This window comes from Apteryx mantelli, chromosome Z (assembly GCF_036417845.1).
Source record: "Apteryx mantelli isolate bAptMan1 chromosome Z, bAptMan1.hap1, whole genome shotgun sequence".
Lineage (NCBI taxonomy): Eukaryota > Metazoa > Chordata > Aves > Apterygiformes > Apterygidae > Apteryx > Apteryx mantelli.
In genome coordinates, this window is record NC_090020.1 from 22,586,412 (window position 1) to 22,610,094 (window position 23,683).

The 23,683-nt window shown below is 41.4% G+C and overlaps 1 protein-coding gene across 1 annotated transcript; it reads left to right on the forward strand.

Moving 5' to 3' along the window:
- Positions 1 to 477: 477 nt before the first annotated feature.
- On the forward strand, positions 478 to 23,683 carry SNAPC3 (small nuclear RNA activating complex polypeptide 3). The gene is made up of 9 exons (XM_067316034.1): positions 478 to 713; positions 8,359 to 8,436; positions 9,719 to 9,803; positions 11,573 to 11,677; positions 12,244 to 12,393; positions 16,719 to 16,801; positions 18,025 to 18,189; positions 19,309 to 19,416; positions 21,174 to 23,683. The coding sequence occupies exons 1-9, from the start codon at positions 478 to 480 to the stop codon at positions 21,319 to 21,321; spliced, it is 1,158 nt and encodes a 385-aa protein (XP_067172135.1). The 3' UTR covers positions 21,322 to 23,683.

Sequence of the window (23,683 nt, forward strand, 5' to 3'; positions counted from 1 at the left end):
GACTGCCCTCCTCTCCCATAAGGCACCCCACAAGTACAGAGGCCCAACTTGTGGTGGACACAATTAAATACCTACAGATATCAGCAGTTAGGCTGTATTACCTTCTGGCAGAAACCACCCTTCCATATTTTCCCCTCACATCATCCAGCATTGATGGTGTTTAACCACGCGCAGGCTGGAAACACAGACTTTGCAGTTAACGCTGCCTAAGAAGGACGCAGCAAGCTAAGGCTGCTCCCTCGGCTAAGTAAACGACAACTGCTGATTCCAGGCTCCAGAAGCAGCCGGTTTCTCCACGCCCTGCGCCACGCAGCACACCACCGCGCCGCGCCGCGCCGCGCACGCAGAGGCGCCTTCGCAGCGAGGCGGCGGTGACGCACTTTCGGCGGCGCCGCGGCGGCAGCGGCCGTTAACGGTCGGCTGCGGCGGACTACAGTTCCCAGGGCACCGCGCGCGCGGGGGCAGGGGGCGGCGGCCATGTCGGGCGGCGGCGGCAGTGGCAGGGTGGCGGCGGCGGCGGACGCGGTGCCCGACTACGAGGTGGCGGAGCTGTACACGCGCGTGTTCTGCGTGGGCGCCCTGGGGCGCGGCTGGCGGCAGCGGCTGGGGCCGCCCGACCTCTCGCTGGCGACGGAGGCGGCTGCGGAGGCGGCCGTGGCGGCGGAGCTGGGCTGCGCGGCGGAGACGGCGGCCGAGCTGCGGGCCGTGTGCAGGTGGGCGCTTCCCCCGCTCCCCTCCTCTCCTCTCCTCTCCTCCGGAGCTGCCCCCGCGAGGAGCCTAGCACGACCACCGGCCCTGCGGCGGCCGAATTATTTATTTCTTCCTCCGGGGTAAATATCCGGTGGAGATACGGGGAATGTACCATGTCTCTGGGGGACAGCGCTATCCTGGCAGAAGCTGTCAGTCTGCATTTTACCTGACCGTGTGGCCTTGCAGTCATGAGCAAGCAGCCGAGTCCTGAAGTAAATACGTAGCAACATACTGCTTGCCAGGTAAAACTTTCAGTAGCTGAAAGTGTGTGTGGTTTTAGGTGGCCCCAGTTGTAAAATGAGAGACACAGCTTATTCACAGGAGAGAAAGGATCCAGGAAAGTGTTTGTGGCTGAGTGCAGTTCACTGGCTGCACACAGTAACGCCCTGGCCTGCCTGGGTCCTTTGCTGCTATTGGCTCTGTCTAGCAAGGCCGGGGATTACCTCAGAGCTATGCTAGTCACTACCCATGGGGGTAGTGCTGCTTCTGCATGCATCCTAGCCAGGACTAGGGCTAGGAAATCACTCTCCTGTTTTACGCTGGCTCCCATGTGTCTTTGCTTGTCTTTGCAGACCAGTGAGTGCAGCAAGATAGTATTGAAAAAGGGGCTGAACCATCCAGGGGCTAAAGCAACAGGAGCTAACAAGCTAAAGCAGAAAGGCTTTCGATTTTCAGGTCAGATTAACAGTTAGAATCATCTTGTCTTACTCAGCCTGCAAGAAAAGCCAAATTTCACCCAGAAAGTCCTGCAGAAAGCATCACAGTTGGTGATTTGTCTGTAGTGCATCCATAAGAAAGTCATGTCAGACTTCTGCTGCTGTCTGTGTAGCTTCGGGCACATTCTGTCCCTCACTTACTGTCATCTCAGAGACACCAAAATATTTTCTAGTTGTTTCAAATGCAGGATGAAAGCTGTTCACTTTCACATACCGAATAGAATGAACTTAATCTCAAATGTGATGTAAGAAGGAAAAACTCTGTGAAGTAGGTAGAATTGTGCCATACATTGAGCTCTCATTGATGAGTTTTCCTTCAGCGGCCTGCATGTGTGATACATACAAAGAAATGCAGAGGTTGTCCAGCAGGTACAGCCTTCTAAATATTTTCAGAGCTATAACCCAAATGATGGGGATAATTATACAGCAAATTGAATTGTAGCAACGTGAATTATGATAAAGCCAGTAATAATGAAGTAAGTAAACTTAGTAAGTCACTAACTGAAGTTAGTAAAGTCACTAACTGGAAAAAGTTCATCTGATAATTGTTGTTTATTTAAATGATGAGGATGCCTCAGGAGAAGGAGAGAGGGAGGTAGGAATAGTTGTTGCTTTAACAAAAGGCAAGAAACAAGTAGAAATAGGAATAGGAGCCCAAGAGCTCTGAGTTTAGTGTCTGAGCCAAAGTACGCCTATAGGAGAGTGTTGTGTCTAATGGAGAGAGCTTAGTAAGCCATTCAGAAATTGAGACTTTCAGAGGCACTTTTAAGGCAGGAAGAAATCACCATTTACTGAATTATATCTTGCCTTGACTGTGGAAGAAAAATTTGCCAGACATTCTTACTTCTTCTATCACTAGCATAACTAAACCAGTCTTCAGCTGTCATAGTTCTGGTGACTGGGATTGTGGTGTGTGGGGTTTTTTTTGTTTTTTTGTTTTTTTCCATTACTAGGCTTGCTAAAAGCGGAGGCTGCCATTTACATTACAGAAGGTGCAACTACTCTGATGTGGCAGCAACTGTGGGAATTATTCCATAAGGTTTCCCAGGGTAGATGTAGTCCCTGACTGCTCCTATGCTGCAGCTGACTGTCTTCAGAAATGCTATTGCTTGATCCTGTCTATTGCTGTTTTTGCTTGAATGTTGGTCCGATTTTCTATGCTTTGTTTATTCTTCCCTTTCATCATTCCACTTTCTCTTCTCTTCTGCTTCCTTCCATCTGTGACTGCTACATTTCATCTGCTGTGTGCATGCACTGCTGAGTATGTTGTGGAAAGTGGTGCTGTGTAGTGAAAAGATTTGGGGAAGGAAAAAAGGACAGATGATCTATCTGGGGGAATGAACAGGTCATCTGGCAGTTGCCCTCTGCCTTTGCAGGAGAACGAAGATAAATCTGCACATCCTGGTGTGACTTTTCCCCTGTGCAGGCTAGAAATCCCAATTCCTAATTTCCATGTGCTTTTGCTTTTCAAATTAAATAGTCCTAGTCTCTTGAGTCCCTCCTCACATAGGCCAGCCTCAAATCACTACCTCTGATCACTTTCACTTGTCTGCTCTGTGCTGTTTGTATTCCTCCTATGAGAAGAGATGACAATACTGGACTATTCCAAGATCTGTTCAATGGAGTCTTTGGGCCACTTTTAATATTGGCCTAAATGTAGTTTCTATGCACTGAAGTGAAGACATCCTTGATGTAAAAACTTATTTTTTGACTGTGAACTACTCTTCTTGGAAGTTAAGCAGGTTTCCTCTGGGTAGAAGAGAGATGGGATGGTATGGATACTTCCCTACATCTGTTTTAAAAAGCAAATGTGAGTGGGTTATGGGAATCTTTCATAAAGTCAGGATTAAGTTTTTTAATACCCGTAGAAAATCTTGTTTAGAATATATGTGACATAATACACATTTAAGTATTCTTGATGATTAAAGATTTTCCGATGAAAAGGAATGGAGTAATGTTTAACCTGCTGTACATCCCAATAGGCTGTGGTTGAGACAGTGATCTCTTTTTTCCTCTGTGAAGACCAAACAGAATGCAGGGAAATTAAGAAAAAATCCTTGTTTACTCATTTGGATCTGAACTGATAAGAATGCTGTTCTGTTTGCTTGTTACTCTCTTTTGCCTTCTGAGTGATTTGTTGTGTACATGTAGGACAGGCTTACAGAATAGTTGAGGTTGGAAGGGACCTCAGGAGATGATCTAGTCCAATCCCCCTGCTCAAACAGGGCCACCTAGAGCACATTGTACAGGATCGCGTCCAGGCAGGTTTTGAATATATCCAGAGAAGAAGACTCCACAACCTCTCTGGGCAACCTGTTCCAGTGCTCTTTCACCCTCACAGTGAAGAAGTTGTTTCTCATGTTCAGACGGAACTGTCTGTGTTTCAGTTTGTGCCCGTTGCCTCGCGTCCTGTCGCTCGGCACCACTGGAAAGAGTCTGGTCCCATCTTCTTGACACCCTCCCTTCAGATACTTGTACACACTGATAAGATCTCCTCTCAGCCTTCTCTTCTCCAGGCTGAACAGGCCCAGCTCTCTCAGCCTTTCCTCATAAGAGAGATGCTCCAGTCCCCTAATCATCTTAGTAGCCCTTCGCTGGACTTGCTCCAGTAGTGCCACATCCCTCTTGTCCTGGGGAGCCCAGAACTGGACGCAGTACTCCAGATGTGGCCTCACCAGGAATGAGTAGATGGGGAAGATCACCTCCCTCGACCTGCTGGCAACACTCTTCCTGATGCACCCCAGGATACCATTGGCCTTCTTGGTCACAAGGGCACATTGCTGCCTCATGCTTAACTTGGTGTCCACCAGCACTCCCAGGTCCTTCTCTGCAGAGCTGCAGGTCAGCCCCCAACCTGTCCTGGTGCCTGAGGTTATTCCTCCCTAGGTGCACTTGCCTTCCTTGAACTTCCTGAGGTTCCTCTCTGTCCATTTCTCCAGCCTGTCCAGGTCCCTCTGAATGGCAGCACAGCCCTCTGGTGTATTGGCCACTCTTCCCAGTTTTGTATCATCAGCAAACTTGCTGAGGGTGCACTCTGTCCCTTCATCCAGGTCACTGATGAAGAAGTTGAACAAGACTGGACCCAGGACTGACCCCTGGGGGACACCGCTAGCTACAGGCCTCCAACTAGACTCTGCACCGCTGATCACAACCCTCTGAGCTCTGCCATTCAGGCAGTTCTCAGTCCACCTCACTGTCCACTCATCTAGCCCACCCTTCCTGAGCTTGTCTGTGAGGATGTTATGGGAGACAGTGTCGAAAGCCTTGCTGAAGTCAAGGTAGACAGCAAGGTAGACTCAAATCAGTGTGGATTTTAGGTAGGTCAGGGGAGGTGAGGTTTACAGGTACCTTATTCCACTTCAGCCCTAATTCACCTTCTTGTTTTATTAGAAGGGGTAGTTGTAAATATCTCTAGGGATGTGCTAATAAAGCTGCATTAAGCTAGCATTAGCGTCTTAACATATTAGTATTTAGCATCTTGCAGTATTAGTGTCTCAAAGGTGATGAAAGTACTGCCCTTAAAATACATGCAATATAAAGGGTAATATAAACACTATATCTGTTTACCAGGGAAACATCAGGCAAAATATTAAAGCATCTTTTAAGTAAATTTCTAAAACTGGGAAGGCTGATTGGGCTGCCATAGCATTCTGAGAAAAGTAAAGTCGTGATGAAATGCTTCAGTGGCAGTTTATTTCCAAGTCCAAATTTCCACAGATTTGCCTTTAGACTTTTTATTCCTAACCTTCTTAAATTATCTTTCTAGGGGACACCAATTCCATGTAACTCCTTGTATTCTTTTCTCAAGTGAGACCTTCAAATATTGTTCCTCATCACTTTCCTACAGTTCACCTTAGTGTCCATGAAATACTTTGGCTAGTGTCTTTGGCCACTGTTTTCCCCTCTCCTATAATTGAGTGCACTAGTAGATGGGATATTCTTTGTCCTGTTTCCCTAGGGATATTCTCTGCTGGGTCACTGTGGAATCCCATACTTGTGGTTGTCAGGAGTGAGTTATGCCTGGTTGCGAATTTTGTATCACATGCAGTTTCGTGTGTTAGGCGTATGACACCAATGCTTAGTCTTGTTTTCAGAAGGGATTGACATGTACTTTCCATCTAGAAAACCACAGGACCACAGACCAAGTCTTAGTGGTGTGGTTCCATTGACCTCAGTGGAGTTACTCTGGAGGGTCTCTACTGTGGCCTATGGAAAGAGCCATACAGCAAAGCCTTCCAAGGTTTCAAAGCATGTGTTATCATGAGGTAGGTCATAAATTATTAGATACACAGAAGGCTGTGTATTGTTCCTTTAGAAATTGAGGGCTTCTGACTTTCCAAGGTGGGAAATATCTGTGTCTGGCCTCCCTAGGGTCTATGGGGCTTCTCAGGGATCCAGTGCAAGTTTCTACTTGTTCTAGCCACAGTTCTGTCCTTACAAGGCAAATGAGGAAGCAGCTAGCCTTCCTTCTCTTTTATACTGTGTGTGCATGGAGCTACTCACTGGGGAACTGTAGAGCAGGAGCACAGTGGACACTGTGCCGATAGCACAGCCAGAGGTCCCTGGCATGTTCTGGGGTAGTGCTGTGCGGGAGGGAGAGTACAGGGAGTACTGCTGCTGCGTTCTGACATCACACCTGTGCATAGAGAGGAACTGGAGACTGTCACCTTTGATGCAGGTGAAATTTTGTAACAGGAGGTAATAGATGTTTTCAGATCCTGCAGACAGCCTGCTTGTTTGAAGAACATACAGAGATGTCTGCAAAATGTCAGGTCTTAAGTGACTCAGGCCTCTCTGCTGAATGGGAACATTAGCCCACATGCACGAAGACTTAGATAAGCAAGTCTGAGTGAGCTGGTGGGAGATGGATTTTTTTTTTTTTAATTGGCCACAGAACAGTGCATTGTGAGTTGTGTTACCCAGCAGGGGCTATACATTACTTAAATAGGTGGGCAGTTCATATCACTAATCTACACTGAATGGAGGAGAACAGCCCCATCTAAGAGGTTGCTGCTTGTACTCTGTTCTCATGATCCTCTCCAGTCTGTTAATAAATTACTATTCCTCAGCACCAGTTCAGTCTGCACTTGATTTAGGGCTCAGTTGTCTCTGCCTTTAGTTCCTCAAGTGGGAATCTAAGGATAAGGTTGATTATTTTAATAAGAGGTTGTAACTAATTGCCACACAGCTTCTTGTAAAAAGGTGCATCTGAATGATGAATCCCCTTTTCTCACTAACTTAAAAGAAAGTTTTTCCGTTTGAAATAAAATTCTAAGAGAGGAAGGTTAAAACTCTTTGTGTACTGCTGGATGGTAAGAAAGTACTGAAACAATAGCAAATCCAAATCATCTTAAATACAAAGTGACTGTGCTGGGTCATGAGAACTAGGCCATCTACCCAGAACCAAAATTTTGTCTGACTTTTGCTGTTTGTCAAATGATATCAGTTGATTCCCAACTTCTCAATTACTGTATATTCCTATGCAGTTTTACTCTTAAGGCTTATTCATTACTGCAGTGATACTATTACCTAACAATATTGTTGACCTGAAGGACATAATTATATTCTTTTTCTTTAGCATCTTGTAAAATTGTAAGTTATATTAAGAATAGATGGTACTCTCTAAAACTTTATTTTCTGAGCTTTGCCAATGGTTAGTTTGTCCATATATAGAGGTGGGTTTGCATAAGAGTTTCCTGGGTTTCAAACTGGACACTGACTTAATGCTATGAGTGCTTTCTCTATATACTTTGCAAGCAAATAGGAGACAGAACAGGTCAAGTCTGATTCACAGTGGTTGATACTTCTCTATTTTAAATAATATTTTCTTGACAATTTGTAATTTAGATAGACAAAGTTCTTTTCTTACTAATACAGAGTGACTGCAGTCTTTGAACCAACACTGTGTTGTATAAAAAGGTAACAGATACTATTACAATAGTGTCAGTATTCTAGCAGCCTTCAGCTGGGGACTTCAATCATTTATGAAATGGCTTAGGAGAACTTTATATTATTAAAAGTATGGAGGGGGCAGATATGGTGTCTCACAGGGTTCATTTTTGTGGCATTTTTATAAGAAGTTGCATCCTCATTTATGTTACGAAAACCTGGTGTCATTATAATCAATTCAGGTCATTGCTGCAGCCAAAAGCAATTGTTCTACTTCCTACATTGTTTAGTGATTTGCACTGGAGCAAAAAATTCTAGTTAGATTTAGTTTGTATCAGTTGAGTTCTGTGCAGACACATGAACAACAAGGAGGAAAAAGATCTGAGGATGGAAAAAAGCGTGCAAGGAAGAGTAGTCCTCTCACTTTTGCATAAGCTTTGTCTTATTCTCACTGGAAGAAATACGGTGTAAATTATTGCCTTAACACAGCAGTGACTCCATGTGTGAATGTAGTGGCTTTGCCTATGCTCAGTATGCTATGTTTGTACCCAGAAGGGGTGTTAGCTTTGCTATACAGTTTATTGAGGTTAATGATTGCTTTATGGTTGAATCTATTCTCCATTGTATCATCAGAAATTTGCAGTAGGTGGTAAGATTTGAAAAAGCCAAGTGATGTTTCTAGTTTATGTAAAGTGTTTGTCACATATTTTGAACTGGGCTTGTTAAACCTTTGTAAGGAGCTATGCTTGGTGAGACAGAATGCAAAGTAAAGATAAAACTTGCCCAGTCTTTGGGAGGGCCAGATATAAACTCCAGAGCCCTCTGGCTTCTGGTTCTTTATCTTAACAACCATACTATCCTTTTGTTTTGATTTAGGGAATATAAGCTCTTTATCTTCTTTATTCATGTTTTGTTGTCTTTGTTCCTTCTGAGTATCTTACTGATTTTAATTATGAAGTAATTATGAAAAAATGTTTAATAGATGTTTTGTTTATTGTTCTAGTGTTGATATGTTGATGCCTTCTGATGAAGAAAAGGACCCAGAAGTGATTCCTGACAATAGCAGTCTACTGACTCTTCGGTATGTCATTACGGTACCCTAACAGAATCCTGATTTAAAAACAAACCCTCCTCATAACAAAAGCGTGGCTGATCACATGTTCATCTTCCAGGTAATGGTGTGCTTTCTGAAGCAGTTTCCAGAAATACTCTAAGGGCAGAAACACCATATCCTGATAGGATAATTGGTATTGGCGTTCTGCTTTAATGTTACTTAGGAATGTTTTAGTAAGAAATACAGAATATGCTGTCTGTGTTGAAGTGTTTCACTGAAGTGGTTGTTGCTTACTGAAAGACCTGGGGAGTTATGGTGCTAGATGCCTCTGAAATGGCACCTACATTTGCAGCATGCCTGCATACTGAGGGGAACTTCACACAAGGCTGTAAGGGAGATTCCCCCAAAACCTTGTGAAATAAATCTGTAAGCTCTTATTTCCAGTGGCTCAGACTCACACTGTGATATCCAAAGTGTAAGTGTTCAAGCTGCAGTCTTGTATTTCTGTTATCTGTCCCTATTCTTAATGGAATTCATTAATTTTACCTGTGCATTTCCATATGAAATAACATATTTCATATGTTTGAGCCATAGTTGTTACAGTTACATCACTTAGTAAGCTGTAAACTCATACTTGGCCAATTCAGACTTTTATTGTCCTTGAATTTCACTTTGTGTAGTACTAATGCAAAGAAATGTGTGCTAAGGTTGCAATCAATGTTAGTTTTGTTGTTACTGAAAACTTTCAGGAAGGTCTCAGGGTAAAAGGACTTGTCCTGGAAATTAAAGTGAGTTCAGTATACAGTGGTTAAATGTGTGTATTGTAATAGATATTCTATGTATGATACTCTTTTTTCTAGAAATGATACTCTGGTTTCTATGTCTTGAGGTTGGGAAGGTTTATTTTTTCATCTTATTTTGTACTTGAACATGAGTTGAATTCCTCTGAAGTGGGAGGAATAGTTGAAACAGCTTCCTCATAGGTAGCAAAATGGTTTTTCTAGAAGAGCCTGCTCAGATGAGATTTTATTGTTTTTCTGGACAAGTGTTGTAAGGCTGCCCACTAATTTGGATGACCCTTTGAAGAGGCGGGGAGGGAACTCCCTAAGCTGGTCTTTGTACCACCAGGTTTCATTAGAGTCAAGAGAGAGTATCACAACATAGTCTGTCATACTAAGACTGCCAGAAGTTCTGCTCTTTGAAAAAGATACAGTAATAGTTTCTGTGTAGTTTGAAAATCTGCCTAGAGATTAGCTGTTAGTGCATAAAGCTATTTAATGAATTTTTTTCCTATGTTCCTGCCCTTCAGAATTAGAAAGAAGGCACTAGAGAGGCGAGAAGAAACCATAATTGTGGATCGGGCTTGCAGACAAGAAACACTTGCTTATGAGATGGTAAGGTTCCTTGTCCCCAATAGGATCTCATGACAATCCAGCATAGCCAAAATCCAACCTCTGGTTGCTTCTTCTTCTTCTTTTTTTTTTTTTCCCTCTCTCTTTCCTGTGAATCTGTGTGTTGTTTGTGTAGACTATGAGTTTGCAGGTAACAATTAAGATTAGAGAGACTTTATAGAAAGGTAATCCACACTGTAACATTTTAGAGACAGGAACTCTTCTCTTACAATCTGTTAGTACCAAATGTAGTAAGGAAGAACTCAGCCTATTACTACTGTATGATTACTCTTACACACTATTCTAGTAGCAAACAAGTAGGGGATCCAGTGTACTGAGTATCACATGAACGTTCTGTTGGACTAGACAAAATGCTTAGCGTCTTTTCTCCTAGAGTCCTGTTTTAGAGTCTAAGCTGTCATGTATAAATGCTTGTGGCCTTGGTTCTGCAGGGCTGTAAGAGGAAGACAATAGAGGCATGGTGATAGTAGCTTCCTAATTCTGAGCTGTGTAACACGTTTCTGAGCCACTCTGCGCTGTCAGGAACTAAGAGTGCGGTGATCAGCCCCTCAGAAGCTGTTTTGGAATTACTTTATTTGTTCTTTTTACTTTTTATTGAAGATTTTTTTATAACCAGTAAAGCTAGAGATCCTAGATAGAAAAATTAAGTTCTTAAATCTCTTGGTGCTGGAGTCCATGACTTGAACAAGACAGACATGAGCTGCTGTAAAAGGTAGGAATGGAGATACAGAGAGGGAGGGACATCACTTGTGACTGTTTAATATTTATTTTTCCCTTGTGGTTTCCTGATCTGTCATGTGCGATCTTGTTTCAACAGTCTGGAGGCCCAGGTGCAGGTTTTCACAGAATGGTGTCTTATTTCTATTTCTGAAGGACACGCATGTGGTTAGTTACTGCATCCTTTAAGGAGGCTGTGGTAACCGATTTGTGTGCCAGAGCCAGTTGTGACCAAGCTATCTGACATAGGATGTAAGCAGTAACCAACATGAGTTTGGAATCTGTTCACGCTAGGAAAGGGACACAAAGGAATAGAGCACATGTATTTCTGCACTGACACTGAACAGCAGTACACACTTCTGTTATTAAATTTGAAGAGCACTTTGTGCTTGTGAGAAGTTTTTTTGCAACCAGCATTCTCTCTTGGTTTGTTGAAGTAGTAGGAAACTGTGATTGCCACAGAAAAGTGCCCTCCCTCATCTTCACAGTTGGAGCTATGTCTTAAACAGAGTAGGATGGAAATGTTTTCAGTTCTTCTCTAAAATATAGCTGTGTGGCAGGGTTTGGGGGTTGGATTTTGGAGAAATTGAGACCTCCAGCTATGTCCAGCTTCCTTAATAAGAGACAGTGTTGCACTAACTTTTGTTAACCTCACTCTATGGCGTATGGGTTTCTAGGTCAGTCTTTCTCAAGCTGGGAATTGTGATCCCCCTTTTGATGTGAAAGCATCTAAAGGGCGCTTCCAAGTGAAGCGGTAGAAATTGATAAAGACTGCCAGCCGCTCCTCTGCCCTGGTGGAACCCAGCTGCTAATTCGTGGAAATAATTCAGTTAGTCCAGAGCTGAGGAACGAAGTAATTACAGCAGTTTCTTACCTCCCTGTCTTGAAAGAACTAGACTGTTGTCAATTCAGAAGGCTACACTAAGACAGAGTTGAAAAGGAGTTACAGTTAGGACAGAGTTTCTCAAACTTTTATCTAGGAGGTATATCAGCAGTTGTCAATATAATATGTACGCATATCTTTATTTTTCCAGGAATCTCATGCAATTGGAAAGAGACCAGACAATCCAGTAGATCTAGTTGAGGAGGGAGAACTGCTTTTGACTCTGAATATCTTCTATCCTGTCATATTTCAGAAGGTTGGTACTGAATCCTCTACATTGTATTCTGATGCCTTTTCCACTCAGATAATGGCTTGCTTCCCCAAGCAGCTAAAATCAGGGAGACCACTGAGGGAGTGTGGTATTACACAAGGTAAACCTTTAAACTGTGGTAACTTCTCAAGGTCTTGTTAGAATATGGCTTTCATTATCTGTTAGTGGATTACAGAAAGAAATTCTTACAGTAATTACTGAGCAGTTACTTGATTTCACAGAAAGCTCAAAATATGTAACACGTGAAAAATAAAGTACTCTTTCTGCATTTGAAATAAGTTTGCTCAGGCTTCCTATCTTTTCTGCACTTTCTTGTGGGGAATGTAGCTTTTGGGCTTCAAGAGAACTCTCTAGTCACCTGCAGCCTTAAGAAAGGCTGAGGCAAGATACTGTTTTCAATCTTGTATGGGGAGGTGATGTGCCTTGTGGTGCTGCGAGTGACCCCAAGAGGTCTCTAAAGAGTAGTTCTGATCCTGAAGAACATGTTCTTTTTGTTTGTTTCTTTTTGTTTTTTGTTTTTTTTTGAAGCTCATATGTTGTTTTCTCTGTAGCATAAAGATCACAAGCCCTATCAGACAGTCCTTGCGCTGGGCAGTCAGAAGCTTACCGAGCTGAGAGACTCTATTTCCTGTGTCAGTGACCTCCAGATAGGTGGTGAGTTCAGCAGTCAGCCAGATCAAGCACCAGAGCACATCAGCAAGGTAAAAGCCTCTACTTGGAAAGCCCTGCATGTGTAGGGAACTTGAAGAACATACAAGAGAGAGGGAGGGGGGATTTCTTTTCAGCACTAAATTTAGATGGATTGGTTTCGATTGTGGGTTGCACCAAAACTAACTACTTCCTGGTGGCATTGCCAAGCTGACCTGATTTGTGCATTCTTGATGGCATGTCAAGTGCTACCGCTGGACAGTAATATTAGTAGCAGTAAGTTCTTATGTAGCCTGTGGACTAACGTTTCATTAAATTGTATTCTAAAATAACAGAGATAATAGAAATCCAAAGGTTCGCCCTCTCACTTTAACTTATATGCTTTGGTGTTTGCAAGTGTTGCTGAGCAAACATAGGAATGAAGGTTATTTCCCTCTGCTGCACACCCCAGTCACTTGCTGTTCTTTTTGGGTGTGCAAAAAGGATCCATGAAAAAGACCCATTCTAATTAAAATATGGAAAAACATGGCACCTTCTTGTTTAAGAAAACAGAAAGACATCCCTGGTATTAGTCTTTTCACTTGTGCAGAAGTAAATGGAAGAATATGAACAAACTTTTCTACTGCTATCTAGTCAAACAGTAGTTGATTAGTTCTGAGTTTAGAGGCTCAACTCTTCCTGGTCATGCAGAGGAGACATTTGAGTCATGAAAGACAGGGCTGAGATTTGGCTTTGTGACACAGATGATTTCCCCAAAGTAAATGAATACCACCATGTCTGGCCTGCCATCAAGAGTTGATAATGAGCCGTGTGCATTAATTCCAGTTGTTTGCATCAGCCATGATTGTGAATTTACAACTCACAGTGGGGTGTTGGCTTAGTGTGTGGAAAGTCTTCATGATAAAATTTGCATGTTGCTTCAGCAGGACAGTAATTAACTGTCAGTGAGGTAGGATTTGCTTCCTTTCAGTCAGGAAGAGAAGTGGCCAGAAGTACATTAGCTTTTCCAAATAGAAAAACAAATTCTGACTAATTTAAGGGTCTGAGAGGCAGATTTAGATCTGAATGGCACTCCCAGACTCCACAAAAGAGGCTATGTGTGTAAGTTACCTGTTGATGTCAGCCCTGGCCTCCCTTGAAGTGCACTTGGAGTATACAGGCTATGCAAAAGGACTGTGTTCCTGCTCTCATATATTAGGTAAACATCTGTAGCTTGTTAGCTGATACAGAGAGGCTTTTTTGATTTTATTGTGTAAATAGATTTAACTTGTCTTTTATTCCTACTACTCCTGTTTTTTTGTCAGCCTTTGCTTCTGTGCAAGGGTCTTAGATCTTTTATGCAGAGGCTACTACTACCGGGGTTCCCTGGAGAAATGTAATGGGGAATCCCTCCTCACAGACTGAAGGATAATGCAAAGTTTTAGAGGAAGAAATGTCTCCAAGCCATACTTCTGGCCAGCATTCATCAGGAAAGATGTGACTGAAATTCCCAATAAGTATATAACAGTGCCTGCTGTGACCTTCTGTTCGCTCTGACAGACTGCAGTCTTCTGAAGTTTAGGGGAACTTTAAAGCACTGACTAACTCAGAACTGTGTGACCCTCAAAAGTTGGTAAGGAATTGCCAGAGTGTAGCAGTATTTAGGCTTTATAGTTAGAGAACCAGGGAGGGTAACAATGTAGGGCCTGAACAAATCATCTCAATGCAAAACACATTCCTACCACTATGCCTTTGTGCGAGTCCTCTCCAGTCATGGATTCCATCTGTGGCCCCAGTGTCTGTGTTTCCTGTCTTTTGACACCTTAGAGTTAAAACCTGAAAGAGATCCCCTTGCACAAATTGACATTCATTCTATATTAATGAGTGAAGTTATTATTAATAATGATTATTAATGAGGAATAAAATTGGTCTGGGACTTGAGTACCTAGTTGGCCATGGTTTTCCTATTTGATTTGCAAGCTCTTTGAGGGCAGAGACTGCTTCCAGACAGACATGTAACAACCTCATCAGGATCCTGTGACTTAGGAACATACAGTGAGCCTCCTGAGTTATGGGGCTGCGATGAGATAGCCATCACCATGTTAGTGATGGAAAGGAAACCAAGCCACTTTAAATTACCTTTTCCAGTCATTATCTGTGTCATCTGCCTGCATGCTCTTCTGTTGATTACTTAATAGTAACTTTCACTTATGTGTAAGCTTGTACATAGTGTAATTAGAGAGAAGGGTGTAGAACTTGGGTCCACCTCACTTTGTTAGGTAATCCTGTCAATATCTGAGTTTCATGCACATCTGGGATATACATGGTCAAAATACTCTTGAGGTCCACAAATGAAAGGTTCATTCAAGTGTGTTTCATATACTTGAAGAAAATACAGGTTTTAAAAGGGCTTTGTGCAATACCTGAGTGCTAGTATATAATTAGCAGATAAGTTTTTTGCCAGAAGGTAAATAGCGCTTCTGATCTTCAAAGTGCAATTGAAAATATTGGAAAATTTATATTTTGTAACTGTTTTTTAACAGTTCAACTGTACATGTATGCAGTGTATTTTAATGTCACTTTTATGTGTTATAGTTCTGCATGCACATACAGCATATGCAGAATGTCTAAGCAACAGTCTGTACAGAAGTATTGCACTCTGAAATGGTTCCAGATGGATTCAGTCAGTGTCCTTAAACCTCCAGTTACTTCCAGTAACAAATGCTGTGCAAGGCAGCTTGCCCTTTTCCCCAGGCCAGGATGGACTTGCATGGTGACTATATTGCTCTTGTGACAGGTTATTACTTTTTTACTATTTTTCTTCAGCAAAATGCAATAAAGTAATTGGACAGTATGGTTTCTTGCTTGCTTTGGGTTCTTGGTCTGAGGCATCTCCCTGCTTCAAGATCCACTGCGCAAGGCTGTTTCCTGCCTCTTCTAACTGTTTGCTAAGCCCTCTACAGGGACTGTGTTCATCTTGATAGCATACACTGTAATCTGGCCTCAGTCTTTAGGATATTATAGAATGAACCAAAACAGCTTCCTTTTATATGCCAGAAAGAACCTGGAAGAGCAATTCAAATTCAAAGGTAAAAATTCCATGGATAAAAAAGCACAGCTTTTCCTAGTCTTTTTCTCTCTCCTGAAGTCACTTGTTTCTATAAAACTGTTTTGACAATAGCAACAAAAAATGGAAATTACGGTAAACCGATATTTGCCTTAGGTTACCAGTGACTCCTTTTTTAGAAGGTAAATCGCATGTGTATTTAAATGTTTTCTTTTTCTCTGTCTTTTGGCTATATGTATGTCATGTTAATCTGTTCCACTTCTTCCTGCTCTTGTATAGCTGTTTTTAAGTTCCAACACTACATGTAGTTAATATTTTGTAAAAATATGATTTGTCTCTAATTTTTAGTTTTAGAAGAAGACAAATCTCTGAATGTTGTTGCGCAAGCAGTATAGATGAACAGAATGATACTTGGTTGTGTTGTCTCAGTGGGATGTTTTCCCCTCATTTATTTTATGAGGTTGCAGGTGCCTTGGAACCTGCTTTTTAATACATGATTATTATGGTAGCTTAAACAGTTAGGTGGTCCTGCTGTAGAATTTATTACATGTGTATAGGAGGCTAAAGGGTTAGCTTCGTTTCTTGAGATGATTCAGAATCCAATGAGTCCTGGCACTGCTGATGAGTGCCATAAAATGCTAATTATCTTTGGCAGAGAAAAGATTGGTTCAAACAGCCTGTCTGCATGTGATAAATTGTGTAACTAGGGGTGCATTTTGAAGGATGATGGATTTCTTTGAGACCCCAAAAGTGGGATGATTCAACCTTCTGAAATTGCATGTCTGTCCTAATTCCCTGGATATGACTAGGGACTTGCTCCCATGTGCCTGTCTTCACTGATTGGCAGGGGGGGAGGGGGAAGAGACAGGATTGCAAGAGTTCTCTGTGATCCCAGCACATGGTGTTTTGTAGCAAGGTTTGTCCTGACCTTGCTGAGTGTGTGGCGTGTTTTTTTTTTTTTTTTTTTTGTCAGTGCTTTGCAGTCACTTAATTCTTGCAAAGTGAAGCTTGTGTTCGTGTTTTGTGTTTTGATAGAAATCTGCAAATGCTAAGATGGGGATAGTAATGAGAGAACTAATACAACCTGTATTGGCTTGAGTGTAACATCAGCAGAGTGACTCCATAGTCAGCAATTGTGTAAGCCTTGTTGTGACATCAGCATCTAAAACCTGTTCAGAGCTTATCTTAGAAACCTATAGAATGAGGCATTTTTATGTAATTTAGATACCTACAGTGCACATTCTTGTCAACTTTTTGTAATGCTTTGAGTGTTTAATCTATTGTAACACTAATGCAGACTTCACTTTATCTCTCTCTCCCTCTTTCTCTCAGGAGCTCTACAAATCTGCCTTCTTTTATTTTGAAGGCATCTTTTATAATGATAAAAGATACCCGGAGTGCAGAGATCTGAGCAGGTATGGTATATACATTGATGAGAGAAAACATTTAGGGAAGGAAAATTTAACCATTTTTTAATGATTTGTGGTGTTTTTAGGACTGGAAAGTCTAGTATATGAAGTTAGAATGGACTTAAAATGCTATCTGTTTACGTTAAATAGATTTTTAAATAGATGTTTATTTTTAACTTTACTTGCTTCTTCTGCCCACTTCCCTTCTGAAAAGGGGAAGAATGCATTTATTTCCTTTGGGTCCTGTTTTGCTCTGTTGTGATAGGAGGCTGCAGAGAGGAAGACATTGACAGCTGCCAGTCTTTATTGGCTTTTTAAATACAATCTCTAGTTGTGATGACCACCAAAAAACTTGCCCATGAGGTAGAAGATGGGGTAGGAAGACAACAAGCCCCTACTGTTATTCTGCTCAGTCTTGAAAATGTGCTGAATGCCTTCATGCTGAATTGAGCAAGGAGACTCTGACTCTTGAGGAAAAGAAATCTGAGAGGACATTAAGGAAAGTTTCAGATTTCTTTTATTTGGAACTGTAGCTCACACTAGTTGAGCCTAAGAACTATCCATTTAAACATTACATGCTTGTTTATTATAAGAAACTATGGGCTTTTTGACATGTTGGTGAAACTTAGGAGATCAAGGTGTTAGAACAGGTGATATGGAAGAGGCATGGGTTTGGACTCAGTTCCTGTGTTGCTGGACTTGGTGTGTGACTTCAGAGAAATGGATTATTTTGCTCCTCCTCCTCTTTCTGTCCATGGGTGATGATGATCCTCATGGAAAAGACTGTTATAACATATATTTGTAGAAGTGCCAATCTTGTAGTGAAGACATTTGCAAATCTTGTAGAAGTGCAAGTCTTTTGTGTATGGATGTGCTGAAAGGCCAAGAAATAGTTGCAACAGTGACCACTGCCCCTCCATTCCTAAATTTTGGAAATCTAAATTGTGCAGTTGTTAGGTGTGTATTTAAAACAAACTCTTTAGGAAGCTGCCTGCTGGGGCTTTAGAGGCAGATGTCTACAGACCGTGCACATTTCTGTGGGGTTGTGGTCTTACTATGAAATTATTTCATATTATTATGAACTGTTGGGAACTGTTTTGATTTCAGTCTTTTAACTGTATGTCAGTGAAGAGTTTTGCAGGTTTCCTAAAATGTAAGGAAAGTGGCCTTCCTTTCCTGTACATTTGCAGTTTCTAGCTTTGCTACATTGATGACTTTTCTTTTTTCAGAACAGTTATTGAGTGGTCAGAATCTCACGACAGAGGCTATGGAAATCTTCAGTCTGCTAAGATGGAAGACTACACATTTAATGATTTGTCCCTCAGAATTGGCTTTCCATACCTTTTCTGCCACCAAGGGAACTGTGAGCACATCATCATTGTCACAGATATAAGGTAAGTTGCTGCTTTTTGGGAGTCCTCTTGTAGTTGAAAGCAAGCCTTCTGTGGAAGAACTTCAGACATTGTGTTGAATGTTTGTTAGAGTAACTTGAAGATTATTCAGTTGCCTTTTGCAGACTTTATTTAAGATTTGATTACATATGCATGTGACCATCTCTGCAGAAAATAAAGTGATCTCCCTTGCACTTTTTTTTAAATGTATAATTTGTTCTGTATAAAAATACTGCTTTCTAATTAGCATAGCATGACTGCAGTTTGGGGAGAATGGTACCTAAGGTGAAAAGCACTTTCTGTGCAAAGCAAGCATGTGGCATATTTGCATACTAATTCTGGAGCACTGGGGAGCACAGTGTTGACAGCACCTCTGGCTAGAGTCGGCTGTGCTTGTTAGCTTGGAATTGATGCCAAGCAGCGGGAAGTAAGAATAGAACAGAAGAGTGGAAATGGTGGGCTGAGGTGGATAGGCAAGGAAAAGTAAGAGGAGGTAATAGTGGCTGTGATGTGGCAACCACATCAACAGTTATTGCTGATTATTCATATACATGTACTCACGTGTACTCCGCTCAGTGTATGCTCAGAGTATGGTGAGTAGCATAATTCTGACTGTCTGTAGTGGGAGGCAAATCATTTTCTGTTTCCGGAAGCCTGATATATCTAAGCATTGTTAATAAATTGTACTTCCAAAGAGGAATACAACCCCAAAAAGGCAAAGGTGTCATGAGTAGGTGATCTCTGGATTATAAGCCTCTAAACATTTCTCTGGTGATGTTTGTGTGTCTCTATTAGTCTGTGTAGGAGATGTAAGCTTTAAAGTTTAAGTGCTCTGAATTATATCTTACTAAGTGCTCTGAATTATATCTTACTTGAATGCCTAAACTAGAAGGTCTGCATACTTCTGAGTTACTAATACAAATTGAATTTACTCTTGACTATAAAAGCCAAGGATGGAGCAGTCAGAGCTCCAGGACTTTATCTCTGTTAAGAGATACTAAACGGAAGTTTCATCATAATTTACACTAGGATCTAAATCATGCCTTTATTCTCAATGTCCATGCTTATGTTCAGATCAGTTCAAATGTGGTTGTGTCTTTATTGTGTCTTTTTTTCCCCAAGGCTTATTCATCATGATGACTGCCTAGACAGAAATCTCTATCCCTTGCTAATCAAGAAACACTGGTTATGTACCAGAAAATGCTTTGTGTGCAAAATGTATACAGCCAGGTATGCTGCATTCTCCATCCCTTTAAAATGTCTTCTTCAAGAAATCTTTCTAGGTGCCTCTACTAACTTTTTAAAAAATCAAAGCTCTGTGTGTATTTGTGATATGCTAAAATTCTTAAATATCAGAATACTATCTTAATCTGATCTAAATATCAGATCTTCAGGCAGGTTGTCCTCTCCCAGCCCTGGAAAAGGTCTCTTGCTGGAAGTATTCGCTGTGAGATGATTTAAGATGATCGAAAGAACTGGGTTCTTTCTGCATGCATAGAGCTAGGTTCTTGATCAGTTGCTTACTTTTGAAAATCTTGCTGCTGGGAGAAAATGCTGCATTTTCCCTTGTGACAGGACGCATAATTCAAATTCTTTTGCCAGAAACCTTACAGAGCTTTCATGAAATCCAATGTATATGTAGAGAGAAGTTTGAATCTGTGCAACTTAAAATCTCCAGATTTTACTGTATTATGTTAGAAGATGGCATATAGCTTCCCCCCACTCCCTTGACAGAAATTCATGCTCTCCGCATGAAAGCTCTGGCCTTACAGCTTGAAGGAACTTTGTGATGCACAGATTTTCTGCAGTTAAAGGAACGGAATGTGAACTTGGTGCTCCTTCTGGTATTTGATGCTATTTACATAGACATAAGAAAGCCCATCATTAGATACAGTAGAAATCACTCTCAGGGAGTTCTACGGACTTAACTAGGCTCCCTGATTTCACAGAATTCTAGATGAGTTATTTCCAAAAGCACCTGCTGCCCTTTTTTCTGTAGGGCAGCTTGCACTCTGCCTCAGTTTGACAAAGCAGTTGTATTCTGTTATCTTACTTGTTTGGCCTTAGTCTTCCCTGGAATCAGGCAAAGAACCAATTGCCATCATGGTGGGAGCCCATCCTAGTGTGCTTAGCAGAGCCCCTAGGATGCCTTCACAGGTGGCTGTAATTTGTGAGGCATTTGGCCATAAGGGGAGGTGGAGACAAAGGGTCAGTGTGGGGGGAAGATGGAACGGGGAAGGCATTACCAGAGGTGATGTAAATGCATTAAATTAGACCCAGGATTAAGCACTAAGCTTATGTGGGGAGATGCTAACCCATGGATAGCCAGAGCTGCTTTGGCTGGCTGTCCTGCCTGTTCTAATCTGTGCAGATAGCATCTTTAATCGCTAGAGGCCTTGAGCTGTCAGGGCCTCCGAGTGCTACCATAAATTGCTTGGAGACATGACAGCCCATCCTTGTGCTGGCAGCTGTGTTTGTGTTAACTTCACTGCTTGCTTGGGTGTGCAGCAATCTTCTCTTTGTCTTGCCTGCATCATCCAGACCCTTCCTGTATCCCTCCAAATGGGTTTGGTTCTTGTTCAGAGTAGTTTGAGACAGTTGCAAATCTACTCCATATCAAAGGCTCTTCTTTTAAGGGTAAACAGATTTATTTTTGACTTAAATTGCCACAGGGTGGACAGGGGCTTCCTGTAAGCAATTCTTTTTGGTTACTCACTGTACCAGCTAGGCAGGTTTGAGGAGTTCCCCAGAAAATGCTACTGTAAGCTGTGTAAAATAGCAGTTGGGATTGACACAGACTGGGTGGGGAGTTTGGAAAGAAGCTGTATGCTTGGGGTGGGAGGTGTGCAACCTACATAGGACCTGGTCATTATAACTTTGTAACTGTTGTTTGCTGTTCACATCCCCAGCTTTGAGTAAAACGTTGAGACATTTGTCATGTATGTCTTAGACTTTCATGGAAAACACCTGTATTTTGTAACCTGCAGGTGGGTAACCAACAAAGACAGTCTGGCACCAGAGGATCCTTGTTTCTTCTGTGATGTTTGTTTTCGAATGCTCCATTATGATGCGGAAGGCAATAAACTGGGGGAGTTTCTTGCATACCCTTATGTTGATCCTGGGATTTTCAACTAGAGCTGACATCAGCCAGAATGAATTCAGTGAGATGCATCGATGAATCTGTTGCTGTGGCTGTCAAAACCACCAAACAGCTTTAGTGTTTTGACTGCTGGCTTTTGGGTTAGGCTTTTATGCCTCTCCTCTGAGGTGGAAGGAGCCCTTTGCACTTGAAGTCTTTCTGGTATGCTTCTTTTCTGAACAATAAATAAAAGTGTGATTATAAAAGATGTTACAGATGTTAGCATGGAACAAATGTGCTCAGACATGCACTTTATTTTAATAAAATATATTTTTTAATATGCTTTGACTACAGTAGCATAGTTTGGAGATTACAGCCTTTGAAAATCAGTATGTTTAAAGAGTACCTTGCAAAAGCGGTCAGTTTCTTGAGAAATTCTGCACATTCAGGTCTCTGTTAACTTCAAAGGATGAGAGCGTGGTCTTTAGACATCTTGCCTTGAAAACTCAGGCAGTTGTCAGCTCTGAACAAGGGTGGTAGCAGTGCACTGAATTGGTTGAGAGGAGAATGCATTCGAAGAGATAGGTCAAAGTGCCAATTAATTTCTAGATCTTTCCTTCAAATGGAGGGTACTTGTTTATGTAAGCTACTGTTGTCTTTGCCTTCTGACTGTGAGGACTGACCTTGTGAAGATTAAAATACACTTCACTGATTACTGAATTGTAGTCTGCCTTTCAAATAACTTGGTTAACAGTGTTTACAATGTATGCAATTTTAACAGTTTATGAAGTAGTGTAATTGTGTACTTCTCCTTTTTTAGTATCATTACTAAACTATTGTTTTAATATCGTTTAGTATCGTTCTGTTTGTTATTTTAAGTCTTGTTATTTTTATTAAAATGTGACCAATTTGTACTTATTCTGATAATTTGATGTTATGCTGAAACACTGCTTGCCACAGCAGAATATACTTACCTAGTGTATTGCTTTTTAAAGTTGTCTGGAATTCAGAGTGATTCAGTGGAGATTTTTCCTGTTTAGGGAGGCTAGTAACGCTAACTGCTTTTCTTGTGCAAACTAGAGATAGTTCTCAAAAAAAAAAAAAAAATTGTGCTTAATGTAAAAGACGGCTTACTATGATAACCTGCGTATAGAACCACATTTGAGAAACTGAATTCTACTACCTAGATCCTGTGATCACAAATCATGCAAATGGCTACTTGATTATTTTAGATGTCTTGAAACAAAAGTGTTTCAAACATTTGCAGGACTCAGTTTATCACTGAGATAGGACTGCTTTCCAGTGGTATATTAAGGCATGTGAATATATACCTGTGCTGCTTTTTTTTTTTTTTTTTTTTTTTTAAGACAAGAAAAAGAGAATATGAAAAAAAACACATCACCTTTAACTCAGTCAGCTGTTGGTCTGCTTACTTTGAAAACAAAGTAGTGAACCTAGCGCTTACAACAGAAAGTAGCGAGATATGTGATAGCTTTTCGTCTGTGTGATAGTCCTTTAGGAGTCTGTGGAAAAGTGAGTGCCCTGCTTGCCACACCAAATGTTGGAAGTGTAACTACTAGGGGAAGGCCCTTACTGGGAATAAATTATACCCACTATTTAGTATTCTAGCTCAGTTACTTATACAAAGCTCTTTTAAGATTTTCATAGTTGCTGTCTAGAAGTTAAATCTGTAAAGATAGGAATAGCTAACACATTTGAGGTATTTAGGCTTTATCTGCTATTCTGTCTCTCTTCAAGCTCAACTGCCTTGTGGTGTTATAAAAGCTTCTTAAAAAATCCACTAGAGTACAACCCTGACTGCAACTTTAATATTTCCCTCATCAGTTGCTACTCTTATCTTCCCGCCTCCACCCCCTTCAGCTGTCCCTTGTTAACCTATGGGCTGTCCAGTCCTCTTGGGCATTGGAACTGTGATCAGATAGACAGCTGGTGTAATTTCTAAAGCTATTGTTTGGTTGTTTGGTAGCTTATCATGCTGAATTCTAAGAAGGCCAGCAGTAGGTTTTTAGGCTTTGTTTTTTAGCAGTAGGGGAAGGGGAAACAGGAGAAATCCAAAATGTGAATTTAATTTTTAACTAGACTAATTTACCCCTGTATGCTATCCTTCACCCAAGCCATTTACCTTCTTTCCAATAAAAAGTTATGGTCAAAGATGTTTCAAAATCGCTTTATCTGCAGGTTAAGAAATCTTGTGTGGGCCAGTTCTAATACGGGAAAGAGAAGCTGGCGACAGTTCTCAATGTGGGCAGTGAGTGTATCTGTGCTTAACTACAAAATGGGGAAGAGCTCATCTTAGAAGCTGCTGTATGGTGTGTTCTGGTTCCATTTCATATTGAGTGATTCTGCTAAAATGACAAATGAAACAAAAAGGTTGCAATAAATAACAGTTTTTAAAGA

Bases quoted from the DNA above. Each gene is read 5' to 3' on its own strand.
- SNAPC3 (XM_067316034.1), top strand. From the start codon at position 478: ATGTCGGGCGGCGGCGGCAGTGGCAGGGTGGCGGCGGCGGCGGACGCG. The intron at 11,678-12,243 runs GTTGGTACTGAA...TTTTCTCTGTAG, and splicing joins ATCCTGTCATATTTCAGAAG to CATAAAGATCACAAGCCCTA. The intron at 19,417-21,173 runs GTATGCTGCATT...TGTAACCTGCAG, and splicing joins TGCAAAATGTATACAGCCAG to GTGGGTAACCAACAAAGACA.